General features: G+C 36.3%; 2 protein-coding genes across 2 annotated transcripts; both read right to left on the reverse strand.

The window, feature by feature from the left end:
* Nucleotides 1-295: 295 nt before the first annotated feature.
* On the reverse strand, nucleotides 296-1,793 carry LOC113358142 (bZIP transcription factor 53-like). The gene has a single exon (XM_026601668.1). The coding sequence runs from the start codon at nucleotides 1,113-1,115 to the stop codon at nucleotides 681-683; it is 435 nt and encodes a 144-aa protein (XP_026457453.1). The 5' UTR covers nucleotides 1,116-1,793; the 3' UTR covers nucleotides 296-680.
* Nucleotides 1,794-8,646: 6,853 nt separating this feature from the next.
* On the reverse strand, nucleotides 8,647-13,333 carry LOC113360384 (putative disease resistance protein RGA4). The gene is made up of 4 exons (XM_026603896.1): nucleotides 11,561-13,333; nucleotides 9,224-11,472; nucleotides 8,853-8,925; nucleotides 8,647-8,685 (listed from the first exon to the last, which is right to left on the reverse strand). The coding sequence occupies exons 1-4, from the start codon at nucleotides 13,331-13,333 to the stop codon at nucleotides 8,647-8,649; spliced, it is 4,134 nt and encodes a 1,377-aa protein (XP_026459681.1).
* Between the last annotated feature and the right edge of the window lie 12,068 nt (nucleotides 13,334-25,401).

Consider the following 25,401-nt stretch of genomic DNA (forward strand, 5'->3'; position numbering starts at 1 on the left):
GCCTTATCCCCGGGCCATACAGTTAACCGAAGTTTTTAAAACCAAATATAGGAGAATTGGGCGTATATAAAATTGGATAATGCTTTTAAGCTTGTTACAGAGCAGTCAAGAGTGTTGGATCAAAAAAAAAAATGGCTAGGGCCGTGGTGGATGCTAACATCAATTTTTATGCTTTTAAAGAGGAATCCAAATCACCATGCACTTGATATGCTATGCGCAACATTGAATGGGGCAACAAATAACATCACAAAGTTAAGCTGATAGAAACATCATAAACAAGATCACACTCAAGAAATTCAACAATCAAAACACCACAATAACATATTCTATTCTTCAGATTTTCTGTGTTCAGTCTGATACACCGATAAATCAAATTACAAGACAAACCAAATCCAAATGACTTCCATCCAAAACAACAAACACAAACTACGGCATTACCCAAAACAGAACAGTCTGATCAACAACTAAAATATAACAAAACCTTAACAGAAAACAAAGACATTCCTATTTAAAAACAAAAAAGAAGACCCATGAAATGAAAGAGATATGACCATGTATTCGCAGCAAAAGCACAGACATGGACGTCGGAAGCAATGGGGACGGGTAGCAGAGAGACCAGCACCTGAGCACATTCGGCCGCTTTTCACCTAGTTTCAATTCTTTCATATGCTGCAAATTCTTCAGCATTGAAACATATCTGCAGAAGCCATAATTGGCATATAAGGGCAAGGTACTTGCCATGGTTTGAGCAAAGGATCAGGTATTTCAGGAATGTCAATATCAAACCCACTAACTTCTTCAACAATGCGAAGAACAGAGTTCAAAGACTGCAATCTATCAGTTAATTCAGCCATTTGAGCTCTTAAGATTTTGTTCTCTGAATCAACATTGTTGTAAATTTGAGTAGTTGAATTAGCACGTTGAGTAATCTCGTCATTCTGTTTCTGCAATTCAACTACTTGGTTTAAAAGACCATCCAAATGCTTTTGTTTCTTCATTCTTGATCGTCTGGCTGATTCGCGATTCGATATCATTCTTCTCTTTTTCTTGTCATCAACCATTATATACTGTGGATCACCTTCTGACCCTGAACTTACTTGTTGCACAAAAGCCATTTTCTTCCTTTAGTGGAGATCTAAACCTTGGACCTGTTGGTACTACTAATTGCCTGATCAACTCAACTTTTGAGTTAGGTTTTTGGATGAATTGGAGAATGATACGAATTAATTTCCAAATTCAATGAGTGAAGTCAGAAAAGGATAAAATTGGGACTAATTCAGATAATTTAGTTCATGAAAACACATAAAACCAGTAGAGAAAAACAACAGAGAATGATTGAAGAAGACGAATTCTTCGTAGGAGAATTGCGTAGCTCATAAAGGCTATAAATTGATTATCCTCTGATATGATCCTAAATTCATTGAAAAATTTAGTAACCAAAACCTTATAGAAAGAGCTGCTTTCGGTTAGTTTTGACCGTCTATGAAGCAAATTTCAAATCAGAAAATCAATGAAACAAAACAAACCCAGATTTCTAATTCGTGAAAAGGGTTTTTACAAATAATCAGATATCAATTGAAATATCAACGAATCAAGAAAACCATAAAAATGAAATTAAACTTATCTGAATGAGAACTCTTGAGAAATAATAAGAAACCACGATGTTGAAATAGCTAGAACGGAAGGAAGCTTGATCAAGTAAGCGAATGAAAGAAGGTTTTGATGGGAATGGGTAAGGGGGTTTTATAGAATGAAAAGGTGGATTTTTTATTGTATTTTGAGTATATCTTGAACAAGTTGGATAGGGATAAAACCTTAAATAAAGAGACGTTGAACGAATCTTCTGGGAATCTGCTTGTAAAGATGGGTGTGGGTGAGATCATTACAAAATAGGGGTGCTTTAATTACTCTTAAATCAGATAATCAGACGACCATCATGTAGCTGTAATAATATTAAAGTCGGGTAAAGTCCGGATAACAAACCCATGTTAGAGCAACTCTAATGGGGTGGGCAAACCAGGTAATTTGCACATTCCCGCCTCATAATGGAGCAGGCAAATGGTCAGACTAGATGGGCACAGGCCCAAATTTGAACGTTTGCCCATCCCATTTCAAGTTGAGTCAATTAAGTCATCCTTAGTCGATTGGACAAGAGCCGTTCGAGGTTCGGTTTTGCTGGAGACGACCATCGTTTCAGATTGAGCTGATAATGGCAAGTTCATCCGACGGTTATAATTTCATTTTGTATAAATTCAACTATTTTCACTTTTAAAATCACATCGTATCCACCTTTTACACCCATTGTTTCTGAGCAATGGCTCAATGTATATGAACTCTGCGGAGTTCACTGTAAATGAAGATTTATCTCTATATGGAAACTTTGTAAATATGTTATCCAATTGGGAGCGTGAAACGACGATAAAATGGTTTAGTGAGTATGAGTTTTGGGGGAGTTAGTTGGAACTATAAGAAAACAAGTTCAAAAATTTTATATCTTTACTTTGGGTTGTCAATCAATATCGATTTAGGAGTGAAACCGGTGTTGGAGTTGTACTGCGAGCTCGAAAGAAGTGTCGAAGATGAAAATGAACGAATTCTGCCAACGAAGCTCATTGCACAATCCGTAAGAAGTTTTTTGATAAGTCGTATGGGATGTTAAACAATACACACTCTGCTCGAGCAAGACGTTGAAATATAAAATCAAATTTAATATTAGGTTCGTTTTTAAATAAATTAGTTCTAATTAAATATAACGGTTACATAAATAGACTTGATCCAAATTTCAATTAAAAAAATTAAATCAAACTTCATTAAATAGTTTACGTAAGTATGATTTATGATTACTCAGCCCCGGTCTAGTTCCTGTCATACATGGCCCCTGCATCATACTCTCAAACCCTTGATATGATCCTACAGCTTCAGATCCTTCACCTTGATTTCCAAGTCATTGATATAATCCTTGAGCTTGAGAGCGTTAAAAATCTAATAATATTCTATAATCTTGATAACCTTGAGGATTTTGTTGAGTGGATTGGCGATATGGAGATAATTTTTGCCCTGGACGATAGCCTTCTCTTTGCATAATGTTGGTTTGTGAGTCTAGCACTGTATCCTGGGATTGTGGAGTTATAGTATGGATTGAAAAATTAGGACTGAAGCTCATGTTCTCTCTAATTTTACATATCTTTTGTTGGTAGATACGCCTAGTTTTTAATTCTCGTAACCCCATTTGATTCAAACGTTCTACGAATTCATGATCGGCCGATGTTCCAGTATAAGAATTAGAATGGTCCGAACCTTGTGAGACAATTGGAAGTACACCCACCTCAATTTTGAAAAATCATACCTATGAGATGAAAAGGAAGGTCTAAAAAGTTATATTAAAGACACCGATGAAAAGAAAACTCATGTTGAAGGATAAATGGTGAAAGATGGAATAACCAGTGGTGAATGTGTTGGGAAAAGAATCTTCAGTAATGATATACCAATTGCGGCAAATTCCAGCCGATCAATGTGTAAAACTCCGTTGACCAATTATCGACTTTATAACTGATTTGAACCATTTGTTGTATTGGTCTTCGACGCGATGGGTGAATAATGTCTCGTACCTTTTCTAGTTTTTTTTTCCTTTAGCCTTGTGTATTCCGATCCAAGGACGATGGTTATAGATCGAGGCTTGTTTGGTTTACCAACTGCATCAATTAATTGTCTAATACATCTTTTCCCAAAATAATAAATATCAGGATCCTGACAAGGCTGTAGAGCATAATGTGCTAGAGTAAAAAAATCTTTGATCCTTCGGGAAACCTCACATGTTATATCCTATAAATTCTCATACAGCATTTAAGTAACATTACATTTGTTCCAAATAATGTGTTGGCATCTCTACGCGTACAAATTATATACATATATATATATATATATATATATATATATATGTATTTTTTTGCTTTTTATGCCAACTACTGCCTTCATACCGTATTGTAATTGGAAAATATTTTTTTGGTGTAGTCTAAAAGTGTTGATACACCAATATCAAAATATGTATACCACCAAAGTTGAAAGTAAACAACATACAGTTAGTTACTTGCTGAATTCCTTTTTAACTAATATAAAGCTAAAGAATATTGTCATATTTTCCTCAAAAACGCCCCATACACCCTTCATGTTTGACGAACCCAATGACGCGATACCAATACAAATGTATAACTCAGTTAAGATAGAGGACTTTCAATCATAAGTGGAAGCAACCTTCATATCTCGCAGAGTCTCTAACCATCCAACTCGAGCACTAGTTCTCGAGTTGGGGGAAAAACATGAACCAGAATCTCTAGCCATCCTTGTGTTCGAGTCGGGGAAAAAACATGAACCGAGTAACCATAAAATAGATACCTTGGCAATTTCAACACATGTACCACAACATGGTCATATGTACCTGAATTAGGGCCTTTATTGCTAATATGTGGTATACAGATGCCTTTAAAGCGCAATTAGGAATACCAACACCTCGTAAGGTCATGTGCTTCCGCTCCGTTGTTACGGGAAAAAAAAATGGAATTTTCAATTCATATCTATCTTATTTCAATCAATTTTCTTGGTCAAATGAAACATCATCTCCCGAACTACAAGGTATCCCTGGTATTGTTAGAGCATCGCTCGGTCGAACTCACAAGTTTTGCTATCTCAAGCTTGTTATTGATGTTAGATTTACAAAACTATATCTTGATTTCTAGTCTACTAAAGTCAAGTCTTTGACTATGATTAGAGCATGGTAGTTGAGTATCATGTTTCACCGAATAACCTCGAAGATTGAAAAATGAAGAACAAACAGAGACATTTGCAAGAATCTCATCAACAAGAGTTATGTGAAGACTGATTTATCATATTTACTTATCGTATCTACCATTCTATCTTATGAGACTATGTATGTTGTATAATCTTAGTAGATTTAATATTATAAATAAGAAATTTCGAGTTCAAGCTTGTCTTCTTGTATAAACTCTCGAAATATGATTCGAGCAATGGAAGTTTATAGATCTTTAGCAATCTTAATATATACAATTTATTGTTCATAAAATGTTTTTATTTAAACTGGTCTTTAGAAAATTGCTCAAGCGAACTATACAAGAACTGTTTAGGGTACGTATACCATATGGCTATTAGAAATGTTTCTAAATTTGAATATAAGATCCAAAGTATACGCGAACTGCTTGGAAAATGTATACTTAGTATACATACCTTGTCGTTTTAGACATAATTTTGTAAGATTTAGTTTTTAAAGGCAACGAACACGAACCGCCAAGGGTATCTATACCCAGTATATATACCATGTCAACATGGTACTGCCTGAGGTATGTATACCTTGTCTTTGACAAAGGCAAAAGTTCAGGAACTGTCCAAAGGTATGTAAACCCTGTATACATGCTATGTCACTTTCGATATTTTTTGTATTGAGAAATCAAAAGGATGATTTTTACTAAGGAGCTCTTGTACTTTTGTATACTAATTACTGAGAGATCCTTGTATTTTTGTTATATCTCTCGTAAGCACTTTTAAGATAATTTAATTGCAATTTTTGGGCTTGTGGATTATTGTTTAATTTCGAGTGTTCTTGAACACCATTATTGCTTGGACATTCACGGACTTGCTTAGTCCTGGTGAACTATCATTTTGCACGATTTCATTACTGTCCGGTCTATAGTGCATATTTTTCTGTATAATTTCAAGGCAACATTTTCACATGCTTACAAGAATTCCTAACTTGGAATTTCATATAAACTGATAAAGTGTTATTTGGACTATAAGAAACCTTAGCTTGAAATCAAACTTACCTATAGATTTGAACATCTATAAGTATAGAGACTCTTGCAGCTGGATTTCTCATTCCATGGCACTATGGTGTCCTAGTTGCAAAGCTAGAGTCGTCCTCTTTAACCTAGGTTTCTTTATGAAACTGTATTAGGTTACCACTTTGATGACTTCACTTGGGGATTCAGAGGCCCGATAAGACTATCTTTTATCTGATATTTCTTGTATCAAAATCTTGTTCTAAGTTCACAAACTTTAGATCAGGAACAATATAGATAGAATTCACAAAGTTTTCTTCTCCCTGACTTTGTTATTCTACAATATTGATAGCTAAATTTTTCATCGATTTAATTGGATTTCTCTTGTGATGTGGTAATGATCTAGGATTCTCCTTAAGAGAGTAAGTATTTTGGATCCCTAAGGTTTGCTAGACTTGTCTACTACAAACAGATTTCCAAACCTTGATTTAGCCATATCGAAAAGGAAACCAATAGGATTTCTGTTAGAAGAAAATAAATATCAAAAGTATCTGTTGAGGCTGAAGCAACTCGTAGGATATAAATGATGCCAGTTACGGGATCAAGTGGGTCGGATATTGCGAGATTCAAGAGATGTACAGGAGCACGACTGAATTTGAGTTCCTTGGAGGGTGAATTCGGTCTCAACTACATTCCGATCTGAAGTCTGATAATAGGCTATTGTGTTTAGCAATTTAATATAATGCGATGTTCAAGCTGAACTAGGTCCTGGGATTTTTCAGCATCTGCGTTTTTTCTCGTTAACAAAATTCCGCGTCATGTATTATTTTTTCTTCGTATTGTATTGTTTTTCTTTATATTAGGAATATCACAAGTAGCTCGTAATCAATCTAGATAGTCTTCAATCCTTAATTGATTAAGATCCTACAAGACTCGTTTTATTGAATTTGTTCCTTGAAATATAGATTATAAGTCTCGTGCATGTTGCAATTCGGATCTTGTACAACTCGGTACATACTAGATTGATCTTGGATATTGATTTTTGAGATCGTCCAAGAACTCTTTTACACAATCAGGTACACGTACCTTTTATCTATACATATTGATCGTGGAAGAGAAAGATAAAAACTCTGTATACAATCTTACACAAGAGTCTTTATTGTTGACCTACTTGTGATTGTATTAGAGATTGCAAACATGTTGTCGAACAAAAAAGTTGGTGGTGCTTGGTACCCTCTCCTTTCAGGTAGGAAATATAAATCTAATAGGGTTATTCCGGTAAAAACATTAAAATCTAATAGTATTATTCATGTAGTACTTATTACACATACTAGCAATTTCGATCTTCCGACCTTCGACCCCAACACCTTCCCCCGATGCAATTTCGATCTGAAGAGCGATGCTTACGTTCTGCTCCATCGTTGTGCTAATTTAGGTTCATGGCATATCATTCTAAATGTAACCGATGAATCTGTGGGTATTATATACTCTCGTGTAATAGCCTTTTAAGTAGTTTAATAAAATGCATGCTTCAAAAAAAAAAAATAGTTACAAATAAAATAAAATGAAAATAATTTATCAATCCTGAGCTGGGCATTGCGAATAATCTTGCGTGACTCAGTCATGGTGGGCCCACTCAACCCTAGCAGACCGCCCATATAAACTCTTGAGCGGCCCACCGGGGCTGAGTTACGCGGGATTGTCCACAATGCCCATCTCATGGTGGATGTAAAATCATTCAAAATCAAATTACAAAGATCTCCTTTTCCAAACATAGGCCCCAACGTGTATCAGAGGGAAATTGTACTCTTTTCTGTCGAAAATGAGTGAAAATTCTTTCCAAATTAATGAGAAGATTATCATTGTTTTTTACTCCCTCTATCCCATTATTAAGTGACCTAGTTTAAGGTTGCATAATTTTTAAGGCAAGCAATGAAAAGAGTATTTTTAAGCATTTTTTACAATTATACCCTTATGGATAATAATTAGTGAAATTTAGAAAATGATTTATCTCTCAAACTACTCCACGGATGTTCGCAAACTTCATACCATTGAAAAGCATTTTAAAACACCTACATAACGAATATAAACATGCCTTGTATATTTTTTATAATTAACTAAAAGGATAATTTTAGAAATATCTCCTTGTTTAGTGATATAGGTCACTTATTAGTGGGACAAAATCTAAAATCAAATAGGTCACTTAATGGTGGGGCGGAGGGAGTAATTGTTATGAAGATCCGGTTAAACATTTTTATTTTAAAATCCACCGAAATTCGAAACTTTGAGTATGCGTAAACCTGGCTTGAAGAGATTCAAATTTGTACCGAAAAGAAATAGGCGATAGGATAAGCGGTGTTTTTGTTTGCTGAGAGACCAAAAAAATGAAAGAGAGATGCATATCGAAACCAAAAAATGAATCAAATAAAAGAAAATATTGTTATATTTACTATTCCCTCCGTTCCTTTTTAATATGCTGGTTTTTATAAATAAATGTTTCAAAAAGATAAGTTGGTTTCCTAATTGGGAAAGTCAAATGTTACTTTAATTTCCTGAGACCACTTTTCTCTTAACTTCTTTTGATGACAAGTGTCATGTGGACCATTTCACTTTACTTCTTTTGCTGACAAGTGTCATGGGGACCATTCCACTTCACTTCTTTTATTGACAAGTGTCATGAGGACCACTTTCAATGATTGGTTCTCTTAATTTCCTTAAATTTCTCTAAGAACAAAATCAGCCTATTAAAAAGGAACGGAGAGAGTATTATAAAATTCGAAATCAGCCACACAAAAACACTAGGCAGGAAGATATGAATGCGGATCTCCAATTGTTCCAAGATAAAATTTCAACGGCCCAACTATAAAATCCACCCAATGTTAGCAGCTTCAGCAACAGCCTGAAATTATATGAACAATTGATACAAAGTAAATTAAAAACTGGTTATTGGATTTTTGGAGGAAAGTGAATCAATTAGGTTGATATCTACCAGTACCATTCTGTTGTCAATGTACGGTGAAGTTTGTATTCGATCGAGGAAGACTATCAGTAAATCTCGAAATTCACCTGAGATGAGATGACACTGACTACAGGGTCCATGTAAGTACAGAATGCCACCAATTCCAATGGTTTTGGTGTTCTGCAAATGAGGACGTAGCATAAACAACACTGCAGACCATCTAGACGTACATAAATAGCAAATCCATGAATGACGATAGTCACACCTCATATCATCCACCCAAGCCAAAGCTGAAATAAAAACATATCATCATCAGAAGGCAATGGTAGGTAGCACTCTATCGAGGTGAAACATGTCTGCTACTATTTATGTACTGATACCATCATTGTAAGAAGGCAGTCATAAGGTTATAGAATATGTAAGCGTATCACTATGGACCAAGCGTATAGAATATGTAAAAAAATACTTAAATGCTTACATGGTTTTGATATGAGATATCTTTTGAAACTCTTCACCTTCTATGTCTGCACAGCTTTCCTCCAATAGAGGGCAAACATACACAGATAGTTCTTCAAGTGAAGTGAGTGTTTGCATGGTTTCCTTAGAAGGCAGTTGCATCAGATTCTTGCACTCTGCAATGTACAATTCTTCAAGTGATGAAAAGTTTCCAAGCCACTCTGGCAACTCCACAAAACCATCACAATTCTTAATTTTCAACTCCCTTAGATTTGTGAGGTATTGAAGTTGGTGAGGCAGAGAATGAAAATTGGACCATCCATGAATTTTCAAGTTACGAAGGGAGATGAGGTGTTGAATACCCTCTGCTTCTTCATTTTCTGCTGGTGATGATGTTGATTCTGGTGTCGAGGCAGAGGCTGAAGATGAATCATCATAAACACTATTACAACAAAGCTCCAGTTCCTCCAGGTTGGGTAGGTATTGAAAATCTTTTAAAGGCTTCCATTTTTCTGAATGATGAATCACCACTTTACGAAGGTAAGTCATTCGACTAAAGTAGAAGTTGCACTCCACTTTATTCAAACGAAAACCTTGAAATTCAGGGCATCCTTCAACCTTTAACAGTTCCAGACCTGGTTGCAGAATCTGTACTGGTAGAAACTCAACCCCCGGAATGTTACCAATCTTAACCTTGGCGAGTGAGATTAAGTTGTTTCGCAGCAACGAGCACAGCCCTGTGACGTTGCTGACCTGAACAACCAACTTCTTTAGAGAAGGAAACATCGAAGATGGTATCACCCTTAAGTTTTGACAGAGACTAATTTCCAATTCCTCAAGACAAGGGTAAAAACAAGTTCCTTGCGAAAGTGTAGTTGTTGCTGGTGGCGATGGCTCAGTCCATTCTTTCAGATTTTTCATTTCCCATAGAATGAGCTTTTTTAAACACGGGAGGAGGCCAAGCCCTAAAACCTGTTCACACCTTAAACAATGTTTAAGCTCGATGCCCACCAAACATGGCAATGGCAGTGACAATGAAACACCATTACTTGTCAACCATGATGGCAACTTCTTACCTAAGAAATTTTCAATAACCAACTCTCTCAAATTAGGATGAGGTTGGAGACCTTCCAACACCACTTGATCACTCAACACCTCTTCCACTGCCCTAATGACTCCATCATGCAACACCTCCACCTCTGCGCCAGTGACTTCATCAGTCAACACATCTTCACCTAGCTCAATGATTTGACCAGTCAACACATCCTCGTCAGTCACCACCTCTACCTCTGCCTCAGTTACTTCTTTGAGATATCTATTAGACCAATGTAGCACCAACTGGCGAATGTTTTGCTTCAGTTTTAGATTCGCTCGCCGGGCTTCTTGTGTTCCACCTTTCAAATTTTGTAAGTTTACAATTTCCAATTTCCCTTGAAGGAGATTGAGTTCTCCCAAATCTGCAATACCATCATCATCATCATCACCAGTGTGCTGCCTCACGGAATATCTTGATAGGGTTTGAAGATTAGTAAGGCGTTCTATACCTCTTAGTGTAGGCGATCCCCCTGATATGAGATGTTTCAGATTCACCCAATTCTTGACTTGTTTAGAAAACACAAAATCCCCACCTATAGTCAATGTCTCCAAACTATGGAGGCCGTTATTACAGGACTCTGGTAACTCATTGATTTGAGTGTGAGAGAAATCAAGGAATGTTAGTTTACCTAAAACTCCAAAGCCAAGCGGTATTTCTTCAAGACTACAACAACAGTTAAGTATCAACACACTCAAGTTATCCAGACCAGTTATAGAGTCAGGTAGCTTTCTTATCTTTGTGTCAGACATATCAAGGCACCTTAGACTTTTCAAATCACCAATATTTCTTGGAAGGGCTTCGATAGACCTATTTCCATGAAGATCCAGCATTTCCAAACGGCAGCAATCTGTGATGGACTCGGGTAATGCCTTAATCTTAGTTTCAGAGAGATTTAGACATTTTAAATGTTTCAAGCCTCCTATTCCTCTTGGTAAGCATTTCAACCCACATAAATTGAGATTCAACAACTGCAAGTTAGTAAGACTAGTGACAGACTCAGGTAGTCCTTCAAGTTGACTATTAGGACATAGATCAAGATGCCTTAAATTTTTTAATGATCCAATGTCTTCAGGAAGTTTCTTGATGGAATGTTGTAGCACCAATGTTTGCAAACTATAAAGAGCAGTTATGGCTTGATTATCAGACAGATCAAGAATCAGATTTTTTTTCCATGCCTGAAAGGTTAAGGTATCTTAGATGTCTCAACTTAGAAACTGAAGCTAGGCACTTTTGGATATTGGAGCTAAACATCACGTATAAAACCCGCAAGTGCCTATTAGCTAAGAACATCTCAACTTGAATATCACGGCAGTCTCCTTGAACGGCAATAATTGTGCGTAACTTCTGTGCATTAGCCAATGACTTTTGGAACAGTGGAGAGATTTCCTTAGCATCAAAAACCACCTGTATACGACAAGCTTTTGAATTATACTCCAACTCACTTGTCTTCCAGACTGAGCATTCGTGATTCTCAATCATTGTGCTTGCAAGATCATGTATTAGATCATGCATCTTAAATGTCTCTATTCCTCCATGGTTATCCTTTTTTACATCTTGGAAAAACGAGCTCTGCAACAAATGGTTGAAACATTCATTTCCAGTATGCTCCATTGTATTTTTATTTCCTTCGCCAGATTTTTTAAGGAATCCTTCAGCCATCCATAGATAGATCAAAGTATTTCTTGAAATTTCAGAATCCTTAGGAAACACACAACAATAAGAAAAACATCGCCTTAACTGCATTGATAAATTATCATAACTGAGCTTCAATATCAATATGATTTTACTTTGACTTTCTGGCATCTTGAAAACCTCATTTGCTTTGATTGACTCCCAGCCTCCTACTGTACTCTTTGTGTGCATAAGACTTCCAAGAGTTCTTGCAACAAGTGGTAAACCACCACATTTTATCGCTATATCTTTTCCAATTTCAACCATTCTCGAAGTCTCTTTCGCACCACCAGCAGCAAATGCTTTTTTCTTGATGATAGACCAACATTCATCAACCGTTAGTCGTTGCAAATAGTAGGGACTAATTGTCCCACGGACCGTTGATACAACTTGATCTTTACGAGTGGTGACTAAGATCTTGCTTCCATCAGCGCCGATTGTTAACACACTTGTAAGCATCTCCCACCTGTCTTTATCTTCGTTCCAGAGATCATCCAATACTAGCAAGAACTTCTTGCCACCCAGATTGGCATGTAGTTCACGAACCATCACCTGTATGCTTGATGAATTATCACACTTTTTATTACATCCAGTTATGACCTGATCAATAATTTCTTTTACAATGTTTTTGACATCAAAGTTTTCAGATACGCAGACCCAAATAATTTGCTCAAAGCAGCTAAGGACTGACTCATCTTTACAGACAAATTGAGCCAGGGTGGTTTTCCCCAGTCCCCCCATACCAACAATGGGTACAACATGGAGCTTTTCAGAATGAGATGATGTGCCTGTCAAAAGTTCTACAATTCTTAACATATCATCATCCCTCCCGACGAATTTTGATGGATCGTCAACAAAACTCATGGTCTCTCGGATATCGTCAGTGCTTAGACAGCAAGCAGTAGTAGTACTAGAAACCATGGTAGTAGTACTATTTGGGAACTGAAACATAATTTTATTCTTAAGAATATCTTCTAACCTTCTATTGATATCTTTGATTTTGCTAGTGGTCTTCAAACGAAATATAAGTGGATTATTGAAAGATATTGAAAAGCAATCACGTAACTTCTTTTCCAAGCCTTTGATTTGATCTTTACGCATGATTTGATATGAGAAATCATCCAAAGCATCATCAACGTCGTAAGCTATGTCTCTGAGATCTTTCAACCATTCTCTCACAGACTTATCCGTTATTTGTTGTTTCTCAGCTTCCTCCATTACTGCTTGAATCTTCACTAAGGTCTTTTCAAGTTTTTTCAGTTCATTTTTGAAACCCCAAGCCAGATTAATGTTTTGAGTTATGGCTGAAGCCAACACCTCCAAGAGCTCAGTTACAACATTAGTAATAATTCCATCATAAGCCATACTAGATTGATAATTATGATATCAAGAAGAACATTAAATTATAAGATTAAGTAGTATAATATCAAGAAGAAGATAATTATGATCAGCTATAGTTAACTAGTAGAATGTAATCAAGATCGAATGAAAAAGATGAGACCCAAGTGAAGAGTCAAGACCATATGGCATGGGGTAAACAGTATACCACACAAGTCAAGGGTCAAGACCGAAAGCTAAAGCCAAATGCCAGAGTATTGGAGAGTATCCCCTATTCAAAAGGACCACAACTTCTCTAGAAAAAAAAATGTCTTTTTCAAACAGCAATAAATAAGTCTTTAGTAGTCTATGCAAGGTAAAGTCTTTAGTAATCTTTATAATCACCAACCTAGGTCTCCTCTAATCTATCTGTGCTCTTCTTTTTAGGTGCTCATGAAAATGCTTACCTACTAATGTTGAGGCCTAATCACATAAATAGCTTTTAAGTTGTGAGGTCTAAGGGAATCGCACGCTTTCTTTGAAGGTTCCTAAAATTCAAAATGGAAACTAAACAATGAGTTGGCAACCACAGTGGTTCCCTCTTGGAAGATTTGTTGAAATCAGATAATAGTTGAACTAATGTATAATCATCGAGTTAAACATTCATAACTACTACTGCATGAAATTTCAAACATAGCAGTTCGACTGCAAGTGGGGTCATGAAAACCTATTTTCAAACATCACAACTGCAACCAATCAAAAATGTAATGCCGACATATTTCTTGTATACCCGATGGGAGCTCCGTTAGATATAGAGTAACTTTCTCACCAACGTCAATGAACTTAGTATTTGCGAGTAGTGAAACAAACTTTATGATATCTTTCTAAACCCTACTGATAGAAAAATTGTTAGAGACAAAAACTCATATTCTTGGTTCAATGAGTTCCGTAAGCAAGTTACCCCGATATCATCTTCCCAGTGTCGATCCCGACACCTATAATCGGTACTACAGGATAATATCGTTAACATGTCTACTAGTTCTTTTTTCAATCATTCTCCCTTCCAGAAATTTCTAAAACCTCTTGAATACAAGACACTGGTTTACATTCCTGTGCACTGCTTTGATCATCAATTTAGTTCTAATGCGAAACTTAATGTTACTTATGGCAGAGTTATCTAATGTACAAGTTATATTTGAATCTACATGCCATCTTGAAAGGAAGTGCAAGTTTGAGGTTGAAAATCAAGTCGTGTACCTTGTGTGTGACTTTCTTCCTATCAGTGCAGCAAAAGGTGTCATGACACCTTCAAGTCTTTCACAACCGAACTCTCAAAGCTTTATGTTTTGTCCATGCTTTGTCTCAGCATCCTTTGTTGTAAAGCAATCATCACCAAGGTCGTCTACAGTACTTCCTGCTCATCTTTGTGATACCTTAAACCAGATGGATATCTAGACATAAGTAATCTGATGAAGGAAAAAGATCGATACACGGGATTACTCAAGAAACAATTAAACAGAGATACCATTGGTTCAGACCTTTTACCAAACAAACCCAGTGCATCACTAATATTTAACACAACTTAAACAATACTTTAACTAAAATCAGCTCAAACAATACCAGATTCTGCAGAGCAATCCTAAGCTGCTAACACAAACTTCTTTTGAATTACTAAAAGACCTCCCGAAGTTTTAACAAAGATGCTAGAACTGAAATACACAACCCAAACTCCCAATCTTTTAACATGACTAACAAAAAAATCGAAGAGCAAATCCAAGAGTTATAGAAAAAGGAAAGCAACCACAGGAAACATAACCTACCACCATTCCAGCTGCAACACGTTTTTCTTAATCAGTGGATCATGTCGGACCCCAACCAGAGGATGATAACAAACAATTATACAACGTCAGATAGGTCAGACTGTTTTCAATTATCATCAGGCCGACCACCAACATACTTCCAAGATTGATTTGTGTAGGTATCATCTAAGGAACTATTAAATTCTCAATCCGCATTTGTCAGCTACGAGTTTGATAAGCATCGATCACTAGGTACCATGCATGGTTATTTTCTTTAATGATTCTGCGATATCATGTTAGGATTCGAGACCAAAACGATAGAAAAAAAGATAGAAATCTTTTGAATTGGGGATTAGCCAAGGGTTTTAAGCAAAGCTCATTAATTATATTGATTTCATTGATATCATAAACCCTAGAACAAACTATGAATTTATATAGAAAACTTAGCTTGAATCCTAAGCAAATAACAAATAAGGAAACACATACTCATTCCTAAAATAACTAATATTCCTAATCGGTGTTGGTATCCCAACATCCCCAACCCCTTGAGACACAACTTGTCCTCAAGTTGGATGAAAACTAAAATAAAACATAGATAAATAGTTTGCTAAAATATATCTAGCCTAAAAATATAGTTGGTTTCCCACCATCCCCAACCCCTCGAAACGAAACTTGTCCTCAAGTTGGATCGTTAGAATAGTTTACTATGAAAACATCATCATCAGCTTCCAACAGTAACACTTGGGCTGCCGGTTTGCATAAATGACCAGGTGTATAAGCTTCATCACAATGAAAGCATAAGCCCTGCTTTCTCCTTTCTTCCTGCTCGAACTTAGAAATTCGACGTACTGGAACTGTAGTAGATGTAGTTGTCGTAACAGGTTTTGATGCAGCTTGTATAGATTTTGTAGCTTTGAACCTTGATGTTGCATCGATAGCTTCCTCTTGACGAATTTCCAAATCAAAAGCTTCAGATAAGCTCGAAGGACGAAGCATACGAACACCTGCACTTATATCTTCACGAAGTCCCGAAAGAAAAATGCTAATTTGATGTGACTCTGGCATATCGGGCACAAAGTTAAGCAATTTTTCAAATTCAGTAATGAACTCACGAGTTGAACCTGTTTGCCCTAACTTAGAGAGGCTGGCACATGGATCAGTATATTTCCGTGAACTAAAACGTGCTCGAATTGTATGAGAAAACTGTTCCCATGTTAATTGTCCTAAGGAGCTAGATATCCAACGATACCAAGATATAGAATCCCCCTCGAGATGGACAGCAGCCATACTTACCTTTTTAGCCTCTTGTACACCAACCAAGGAAAAATATTGTTCGGCCTTGAAAATCCATCCTTCCGGATCAGTTCCATTGAATACAGGAAATTTCAAATTAATCTGGCTTGCACGAATGATAGGAGCAGTACCAACTCGACCGTTATTACCATTTGAATTTTGTGTGTCATCCTTCTCACCATTCTTATTTTGTGTGTCAACCTTCTCGCCATTCTTCTCCGCGATGTTCTCAGCAATATTATGTTGTTGAGTTTGGAAAAAGGTTGCAATAGATTCCAAAGCTACAGTAGCCCTTTGCCGATCTTCAATAGCTTTTTGACGATCTTCTTTCATCTCGGCAAGCACTGATTCCAAATTCTTATTTAATACATCGATTTGTTCTTCTAAGTTTTTCACCGTCATTGTCGGAGTCCAAGAGAAAAACTTGCTTGACAGAAGGAACAAGGACCCAAACTCACCCGGTATTAGTGGATAACGAGCAGCTAATTAACAGGAGGCAAAAACTTGAATAACCACTATCGCGGAAACTGAGGTACTGTATGGTTTGTGCTTGATAATTAATGAAAGGAACAGCAGCAAATCTTAGATAGTCCAACAATCAAAACTTACCCGACTAGTAATTGGTGAAGCCCTCTTGGTGGTACCGTACTTTGTTCACAATTTCACGGTAATTTTTTTTTTTTTTTTTGAACGGAGTAGCGGAAGATGGTTTAGGGAAAAAAAAATTGGGGTGGAAGAGTGGTTTTAGATCGCTGGCTTTGTACCAGATGTTAGGATTCGAGACCAAAACGATAGAAAAAAGATAGAAAATCCTTTGAATTGGGGATTAGCCAAGGATTTAAGCAAAGCTCATTAATTATATTAATTTCACTGATATCATAAACCCTAGAACAAACTATGAATTTATATAGAAAACCTAGCTTGAATCCTAAGCAAATAACAAATAAGGAAACACATACTCATTCCTAAAATAACTAATATTCCTAATCGGTGTTGGTATCCCAACATCTCATCCCTAGATTGTGATAATCACATGCATGGTTTACTTTGTGAAATTATCCTGTAAATAGAACTTCGGTGCATACAAATACAAATAATCACAAGTCATAAATCATGACTGATATACATGGTCCGCTTTCTCTAATCGAAAGCCCTAACACCAGGGTATTTATGCAAATTCCAAGTTGAACTATATATATCTCCTCCATAATTAGTCATGCATGAAAGAGATAACGGGAGGAAATTGGTACTTAGGTAAACAATCATGTGTTAGACGAATTTCACTAATAGAATCGCATCTGTAACATTTCACTACTCAATAATAGAAGAGCTCTTAGAAACAATATAGTCTGCTGCAACCGACGGGGTAGTTGAATTTAAATACGTATGCAATCAGTCCAGGGGTGGATTTTTTAAGGAATTCTAATGGACAAGAGAGTCGCATCTGTGTGATTGGTGTAAGGCTGAGCGACGGGAATAACATCAAGGTGTAAATGCAGCTGTTAAAGAACCAATGAAAACAGAAGTACCTGAAATACTGATCTATACCATTGTAGTGTGGTTGCAAACTGATAGACAAGGTGAACTGTAAGACAGAAAGCAATATGTCAACATGTAGGCTAACTGAAAGATACTTTCCGTTGAGCACAACCAAATTTTGTGACCAAATGAGATGCACAGTAAGAGTTTAAATTCGAATAATAAGATGGCATTTCAGTGTTGTGATGTTTGGGAGACATTAAAGATATTACATAGATAGGAGTGATTCCTTGAATATCATTCTCTGTTGTTTGCTGATGATGAGATACGGGAGTGTCATTGGTTGTTATTGGTTCGAAGTACCTCACAAATCACAAAATTCCTAGTATGGCTGGCGGCATAACTGTTACCCCATCATGAAGCAATCTTGCTTAAGGTAAAGTTGATATATATAAAATGGATCACAGACAAAGTTGAGTTTATACATACCAATAACTCCAAATTTTCACAATCTTCTTTCAACATTTACCACTCAAATTATTAATTAGGGTGGAATAGTTGTCAGTTTCATATCTTGTATATGTTAGAAATTTTGAATAGAAATTATGTTAGTTATAATTGAAGGGTTGTTTCCAAGTGACATGATCCTACTGAATGGATTCTTTTCAAGAGGTGTGACACTCCATGAAAGGACTATTATAAGAGATGTGACTCTTCGCCAAGAGACACTATGTCCTTTCCTAAGAGACACCAATCAAGTATATAAACCTCACTCATCTTTCATTCTAAACACAAGAAAAGCACACACAAAAAGTTTGATTTTCACATGCATTCATTGTTGTCTAGTATTGAGAGATAAACACTAAATTTGGTTCGCCGTTTCCTTGAGTTTGGAGTGCTTCTACTTGAGGAAAAAAGATCATTGTATCCTGGGAGACATTTCGCAAGTAAGAACCCGTTAGTATCGGAGTGGGGCGAATTTCGTCTTAAGGACATAGTATCTAATACTCGACTCGATCTATACATAGGTTCTTAGTCTTCTAATTCTAATCTCTCTGGTTTTCTTTTCTTATTCTTTGGTTCTCGCATTTCGGATCAACATCAGTGGCAATAAAGGAGAAGATATCCAACAATCTTAAGACGAAAATTCCCTTCTTTATCTTCTTCCTTTGTTCTGTACGTTGTGTGTTTGGTTTATAAGGCGGCGGTTGGTTGAGTTACGAGCAGTTACTGTTGATAATTGAATCACAAAGTTTCTTTATCTCTTCTTTGTTCTGTACGCTGTCTGTTTGGTTATACGCGACGGTTGGAACTAATTAATTTCAAGTGGAAGCAAGCAAATCCAATTTGGACCTTCTAATTAATTGGAAAAGTAAATGGAGCACATTCCAGTTTCCGTGAACACTGAAAATGCAGAAAACAACCAACTGTGCGTTGTGGTTTCTGAAGTGAACATGATCAGCAATTCTTGCCAGTGGTTTGTTGACACCGGTGCGACATGCCATGTCTGTTCTGATAAGAGTGTATTCTCCCGTTATCGGAAAAAGACCCGTGGAGAAAGTATATTCATGGGAAATTCAGCAATGTCAAGGGTTGAAGGACAAGGAAAAGTGATATTAAAAATGATATCCGGTAAAGAACTCACGCTTAATAACGTGTTTCATGTTCCCGACATTCGCAAAAATTTAATTTCAGGATCCTTGTTGATTAAACATGGATTCCAACTAGTTTTTGAATCGGACTTGTTTGTACTTTCCAAGAATGGGATATATGTTGGAAAGGGGTACCTTAATAACGGCTTATTCATGATGAATACGTTGCCTATTGATCGTGAAATCAATGCGGTAAATAATTATGTTTATGCCGTTGAGTCGTTTGATTTATGGCACGAAAGATTAGGTCATGCTAATTACGGTTCTTTAAAAAGATTAATTAACATGAACTTAATGCCTAATTTTCGGATAGACCCAACTCACAAATGTGAAATTTGTGTTGAGGCAAAAATGACGAAAACTCTTTTTTCCCATTCAATTGAAAGAACTACGGAACCTCTTGAATTGGTTCATACCGATATCTGTGATCTAAAGATGGTAGAAAGCAGAGGTGGGAAAAAATATTTCATAACCTTCATCGATGACAGTACACGATATTGCCATGTATACTTACTAAGAAGTAAAGATGAAGCCGCTGTAGTGTTTGAACATTACAAAAACCAAGTTGAAAATCAACTTGATAAAAAGATCAAAATTCTTAGAAGTGACAGAGGTGGAGAATATAAATGTCCACTTATTGAACCATGTTCAAGATATGGCATTATTCGTCAAATCACAACACCGTACTCATCGCAACAAAATGGGGTTGCTGAACGGGAAAATAGAACGCTCAAGGAAATGATGAATTCCTTACTGTTGAATTCAGGAGCACCACAAAATTTGTGGGGGGAAGCTTTGCTTACGGCAAATTATGTTGTAAACAAATTACCCCATAAAAGGAAGGATAAAACTCCATACGAATTATGGAAAGGAAGGAAACCTTCCTATAAACACCTTAAAGTGTGGGGGTGTTTGGCTAAAGTGGAAGTGCCACATCCTAAAAAGGTTAAGATCGGACCTAAAACGATTGATTGCATTTTCTTAGGATATGCAGAAAATAGTTGTGCTTACATATTCATATTTCACAAGTCTGAAATTTCTGATATACATGTGAATATCATTATGGAGTCAAGAAATGTTACATTTTTTGAAAATGTATTTCCATGTAAGAAAAATCAAAATTATGGTTCTACTAAGAGAACTCATGACGATATGGAAAGCACCAATCTCCAAATTGAAGAACCTCGAAGAGGTAAGCGGATAAAAGTTCCTAAGTCTTTTGGTTCAGACTTTCTAACATATATGATAGAAAAGGAGCCTCAAACTTTTAAAGAAGCAATGTCTCCTTTTTGGAAAGAAGCGTCTAATAGTGAAGTTGATTCTATTTTACAGAATCATACATGGGAAATGGTAGACCTTCCACCTGGTTGTAAAGCACTTGGTTCCAAATGGGTTTTCAAAAGGAAAATGAAACCAGATGGAACTAATGACAAGTACAAGTCTAGACTTGTCGTTAAAGGTTATAAACAGAAAGAGGGGTTGGATATTTTGATACTTATTCTCCTGTTACGAGAATAACATCAATTAGGATGTTAATTGCAATTGCAGCCTTATATAACCTTGAAATCCATCAAATGGATGTGAAAACCGCTTTCTTGAATGGTGATTTGGATGAAGAAATCTATATGGAACAACCAGAAGGTTTTGTCATTCCGGGTCAAGAAAAGAAAGTTTGCAAGTTGGTGAAATCGCTTTATGGATTAAAGCAAGCACCAAAACAATGGCACGAGAAATTCGACAAAGCCATGTTGTCAAATAGTTTTAGGATTAATGAATGCGACAAGTGTGTATATTCCAAAAATACAGAAAATGGGTATGTAATACTTTGTTTGTATGTGGATGACATTCTAATCATGGGCAGTAGTATTGAAGCCATCAAAACTACTAAGAAAATGTTATCTAGCCAATTTGACATGAAAGATTTGGGTGTTGCAGATATTATTTTGGGAATAAACATATGTAGAACACCGAGTGGATTAGTATTGACTCAATCCCATTATGTTGAGAAGATTCTTGATAAATTTAACAAGAATAATGATAACATAACAAAGACTCTTGTTGATTTGACTCTCCATTTGAGGAAAAATACTGGACCGAGTGTTAATCAAACGGAATATGCTCGAATCATAGGAAGTCTTATGTACATTACGAATTGTACACGACCTGATATAGCACACTCAGTAAATAAACTGAGTAGGTATACTAGTAATCCTGGAAAGGATCATTGGAGGGCCATAACTAGAGTACTTAGATATCTGAGGTACACTAAGAATTATGGGTTGCATTATAGTAGATATCTTGCTGTGCTAGAGGGATATACTGATGCCAATTGGATTTCTTCAAGTGAATCAAAATCCACAAGTGGGTATGTATTTACAATTGGTGGTGGAGCCGTGTCTTGGAAATCCTCAAAACAAACATGCATAGCCAGATCGACTATGGAATCTGAATTTATTGCTTTGGATAAAGCAGGGGAAGAAGCATAATGGCTTCGTAATTTTTTAGAGGATATTCTAATATGGCCAAAACTTGTGCCCGCAATTAATGTACATTGCGATAGTCAATCAGCAATAGGAAGGGCACGGAGTAGCATGTATAACGGAAAGTCTAAACATATCCGTCGAAGGCATGATACAGTGAAGCAATTGCTCTCTAGTGGAATAATATAGATCGATTATGTAAAGTCTAAAGAAAACCTAGCGGATCCATTTACTAAAGGTTTGACTAAAGAGCAAGTATATAAATCATCGAGGGGAATGGGTTTAAAAGCCTACAATTAAGAGTGGCATAATGGTAACCCAACCTAGCTGACTGGAGATCCCAAGATCTAGGTTCAAAAGGGACAACTAAGTTATGTATAACTCGAAGTAAACACTGTGGAGATAAAACTCCATCCTATTCCTATGATGAGACAGTGTGTTTCCTGAAATGTGTTAGGATAAGCTATGCTTTTAATGGTGCCCATATCTTGTATTTACAAGTGGGATACTACAGGGTATTTTTAATGGGACATCACCTATATGAGTGTAGAATTGTGGCCGATTCTATGGAAATTTTATAAGGCTTCAATTTCCTAGAGCACTCATGAATCCGGGATTTGTTCAGGGCCGGGATGAACACAACCGTAGAATGAAATTAGTAAGAAAAGGAATTGTGTGATAACTATTGTCTTGGTTTACATTAAAAACTGAACAGTTCAAGACATCGCGTTCACTGGTTAGTGAGTAAATCCGATAGTTATTCACTAAGGAAGGTTCAAAGCCAAAAGCTACCTATCCCCATGCAATGACTTTTCACTTTATCTCTCTTTAGTGTCTGCATAACATTTGCATTCTTAGAAGTTCTATTCAAATGTGGGGGTTTCTTAGAAATTTTGAATAGAAATTATGTTAGTTATAATTGAAGGGTTGTTTCCAAGTGACATGACCCTCCATGAATGGATTCTTTCAAAGAGGTGTGACACTCCATGAAAGGACTCTTACAAGAGATGTGACTCTTCGCCAAGAGACACTATGTCCTTTCCTAAGAGACACCAATCAAGTATATAAACCCCACTCATCTTTCATTCTAAACACAAGAAAAACACACACATAAAATCTGATTTTCACTTACATTCATTGTTGTCTAGTATTGAGAGATAAACACTAAATTTGGTTCGCCGTTTCCTTGAGTTTGGAGTGCTTCTACTCGAGGAAGAAAGATCGTTGTATCCTGGGAGACGTTTCGCAAGTAAGAACCCATTAGCACCGGAGTGGGACGAATTTCGTCTTAAGGACAGATTATCTAATACTCGACTCGATCTATACATAGGTTCTTAGTCCTCTAATTCTAATCTCTCTGGTTTTCTTTTCTTATTCTTTGGTTCTCGCATTTCGGATCAACATCAGTGGCAATAAAGGAGAAGATATCCAACAGTATACAGCTCTATACAAATGCAGTACTGCATTGCAACTAAAACATATAGAATTTCAGTTTACAAGAACCCACTTTCACACAAATATAGAATAATAATGAGGGAAGGCTACAGAGAAACTTACATGAAAGACGGCAGAAACAGAAACATCAGCTTCTAGTATTCTTATTCGAAGCGAGTTGGTTTTCATAGTTCTAACCAGAAACGCCTCTGAAGGCAGAAACACTAACCCACTTCAATTAAGAAATGTCTTTTTTTTTTTCGTTCTAGTAGAATGCAGGTCATGAGGTGCCTCCGTAGTGTTTCCAATTAAACGCTCTCAGCAATTTCTCCGAACAAATCTCAGGCAGCAATAATGCACATCTGCAATCTGGGAGAAGCTTATTGATAAAACCTGAAGAGATTCAAATAAAAGAAAGAAGAAGATTGAAAGAGATTCGATAACGTTTCCAGTTAAACATTTGAAGAGATTCATCGGCTCCGGATCCCATGTCCCCTCCTTGCGTGTGCCTTCGTGTCCCATCAATCAGATCTAAACATGTGGCGTATTATCTCCCCTTAATTTGAGTTTCTCTTTTAACAGTTGAGTAAGAAAAGAATATATTGTTTCCTTTTATATCTCCCGAGGCACACTCGACAAACTTCTTTTTTATTTCAATTACACTATTTTTGTTTTGAACTAGAAATAACCCGTGTCGTGCCGTAACGCACAGCATGAAACGGGATAACTTTTAGTTACAATGATTTTAATAAATTTGGTTACGCTTAAATAATAGTTTAATAATTCCTAACGATACTCCTTAGACTTAAAATAATATTTTTTGATAAAAAATCCCTAGACTCCAAGTCATCAAATTCAACAAAGGAAAAGACATGCATGGGGATGCCTCCGGTATCCCCCAACAAACAATCAACCTCGGTATCCCATTTGAAGAATAACCGATGATCATTCTTTGATGGATGAAATATGGATTTATCCGTTGTGGTCTTGAACTTAGAGAGTGAATAGACCCCTCCCTCATGGACCAACGACCCGAACTTCCTTATCAATTTCTTAGGGACGATTTCGTGCATGGTATCTTCTATGTAGGATGTAAAGATTGATTAGAATGCATGCCTAATATTTAAGAAAAAAACATTAGTTTGATTTGGATTGAAATAATAATATACTCACGTTTTTGTCGATCATTAGTAAATCCAAAGTAGTGACTTCGTTGGTCGCCATATAATCAACCTCTTCTCATTTTCTTGCAACATGAAACCTAAGTACTGCATGTTTGTTTTCATCGCAATCATGCATTCTCGAAAAGGAAGCAAACACGTTTTGGGCAACGGTTTTATGGGGCTACAACTGATCATGTTTGACATGTTGATACGCTTAAGCTAAAAATTTCATCAAAAAAAATAAGTTGGGAATGAATAAATGAGTTGGAATGAGTGAATGAGCGAATATGTGTGGTTGAAGAAATAAATTCCACTATTCATACACCTCATTGAATAATTATCATTAGTGATACATTTAAAAAAAAATTGACGTTTTTTCTTTTTGGAAGTTATTATGTGTTAATCATAAAACAGTCGTTTCATTGCATGCAAACTTTATAGCATGGACGATTTTATCTTATTTATGGACTTACAAAAGTTATTTACGGATAATGATGGAAGTAAATAGAAAAGTAAGTGAATGATTGTGGGAGCCTGGGAGGATAATGAGGGGAGTAAATGGATGATGAAAAGTAAGTGAAAAACTGAGCCATAATTTCGGCCAAAAAGAAAAAAAAATAGGTGAGTTGTATACCTTCCATATGGTTGCAAATATTAGCGTGAGCTAGTTTCTTCATCTCCATTTAAAAATAAAATAGTGAATAATTGGTGCAAATATTAGTGTGAGCCAGTGATTAGTTGGTTTGTTTCCTTTTTGAGCTTCTCTTCTTTTGATTTGTGTTGTAGATCACCAAAAAAAAAAAAAAAAAAGATACC

This window comes from Papaver somniferum, chromosome 3 (assembly GCF_003573695.1).
Source record: "Papaver somniferum cultivar HN1 chromosome 3, ASM357369v1, whole genome shotgun sequence".
In the NCBI taxonomy this organism is placed as follows: Eukaryota; Viridiplantae; Streptophyta; class Magnoliopsida; order Ranunculales; family Papaveraceae; genus Papaver; species Papaver somniferum.

Excerpts from the sequence above, each read along its gene's own strand:
- LOC113360384 (XM_026603896.1), bottom strand. The coding sequence starts at position 13,333 with ATGGCTTATGATGGAATTATTACTAATGTTGTAACTGAGCTCTTGGAG. Across the intron at positions 11,473-11,560 it reads TAGCTAATAGGCACTTGCGG|GCATGGAAAAAAAATCTGAT; the intron begins GTTTTATACGTG and ends TTAACCTTTCAG. Across the intron at positions 8,926-9,223 it reads ATATCTCATATCAAAACCAT|AACACCAAAACCATTGGAAT; the intron begins GTAAGCATTTAA and ends CCTCATTTGCAG.
- LOC113358142 (XM_026601668.1), bottom strand. The coding sequence starts at position 1,115 with ATGGCTTTTGTGCAACAAGTAAGTTCAGGGTCAGAAGGTGATCCACAG.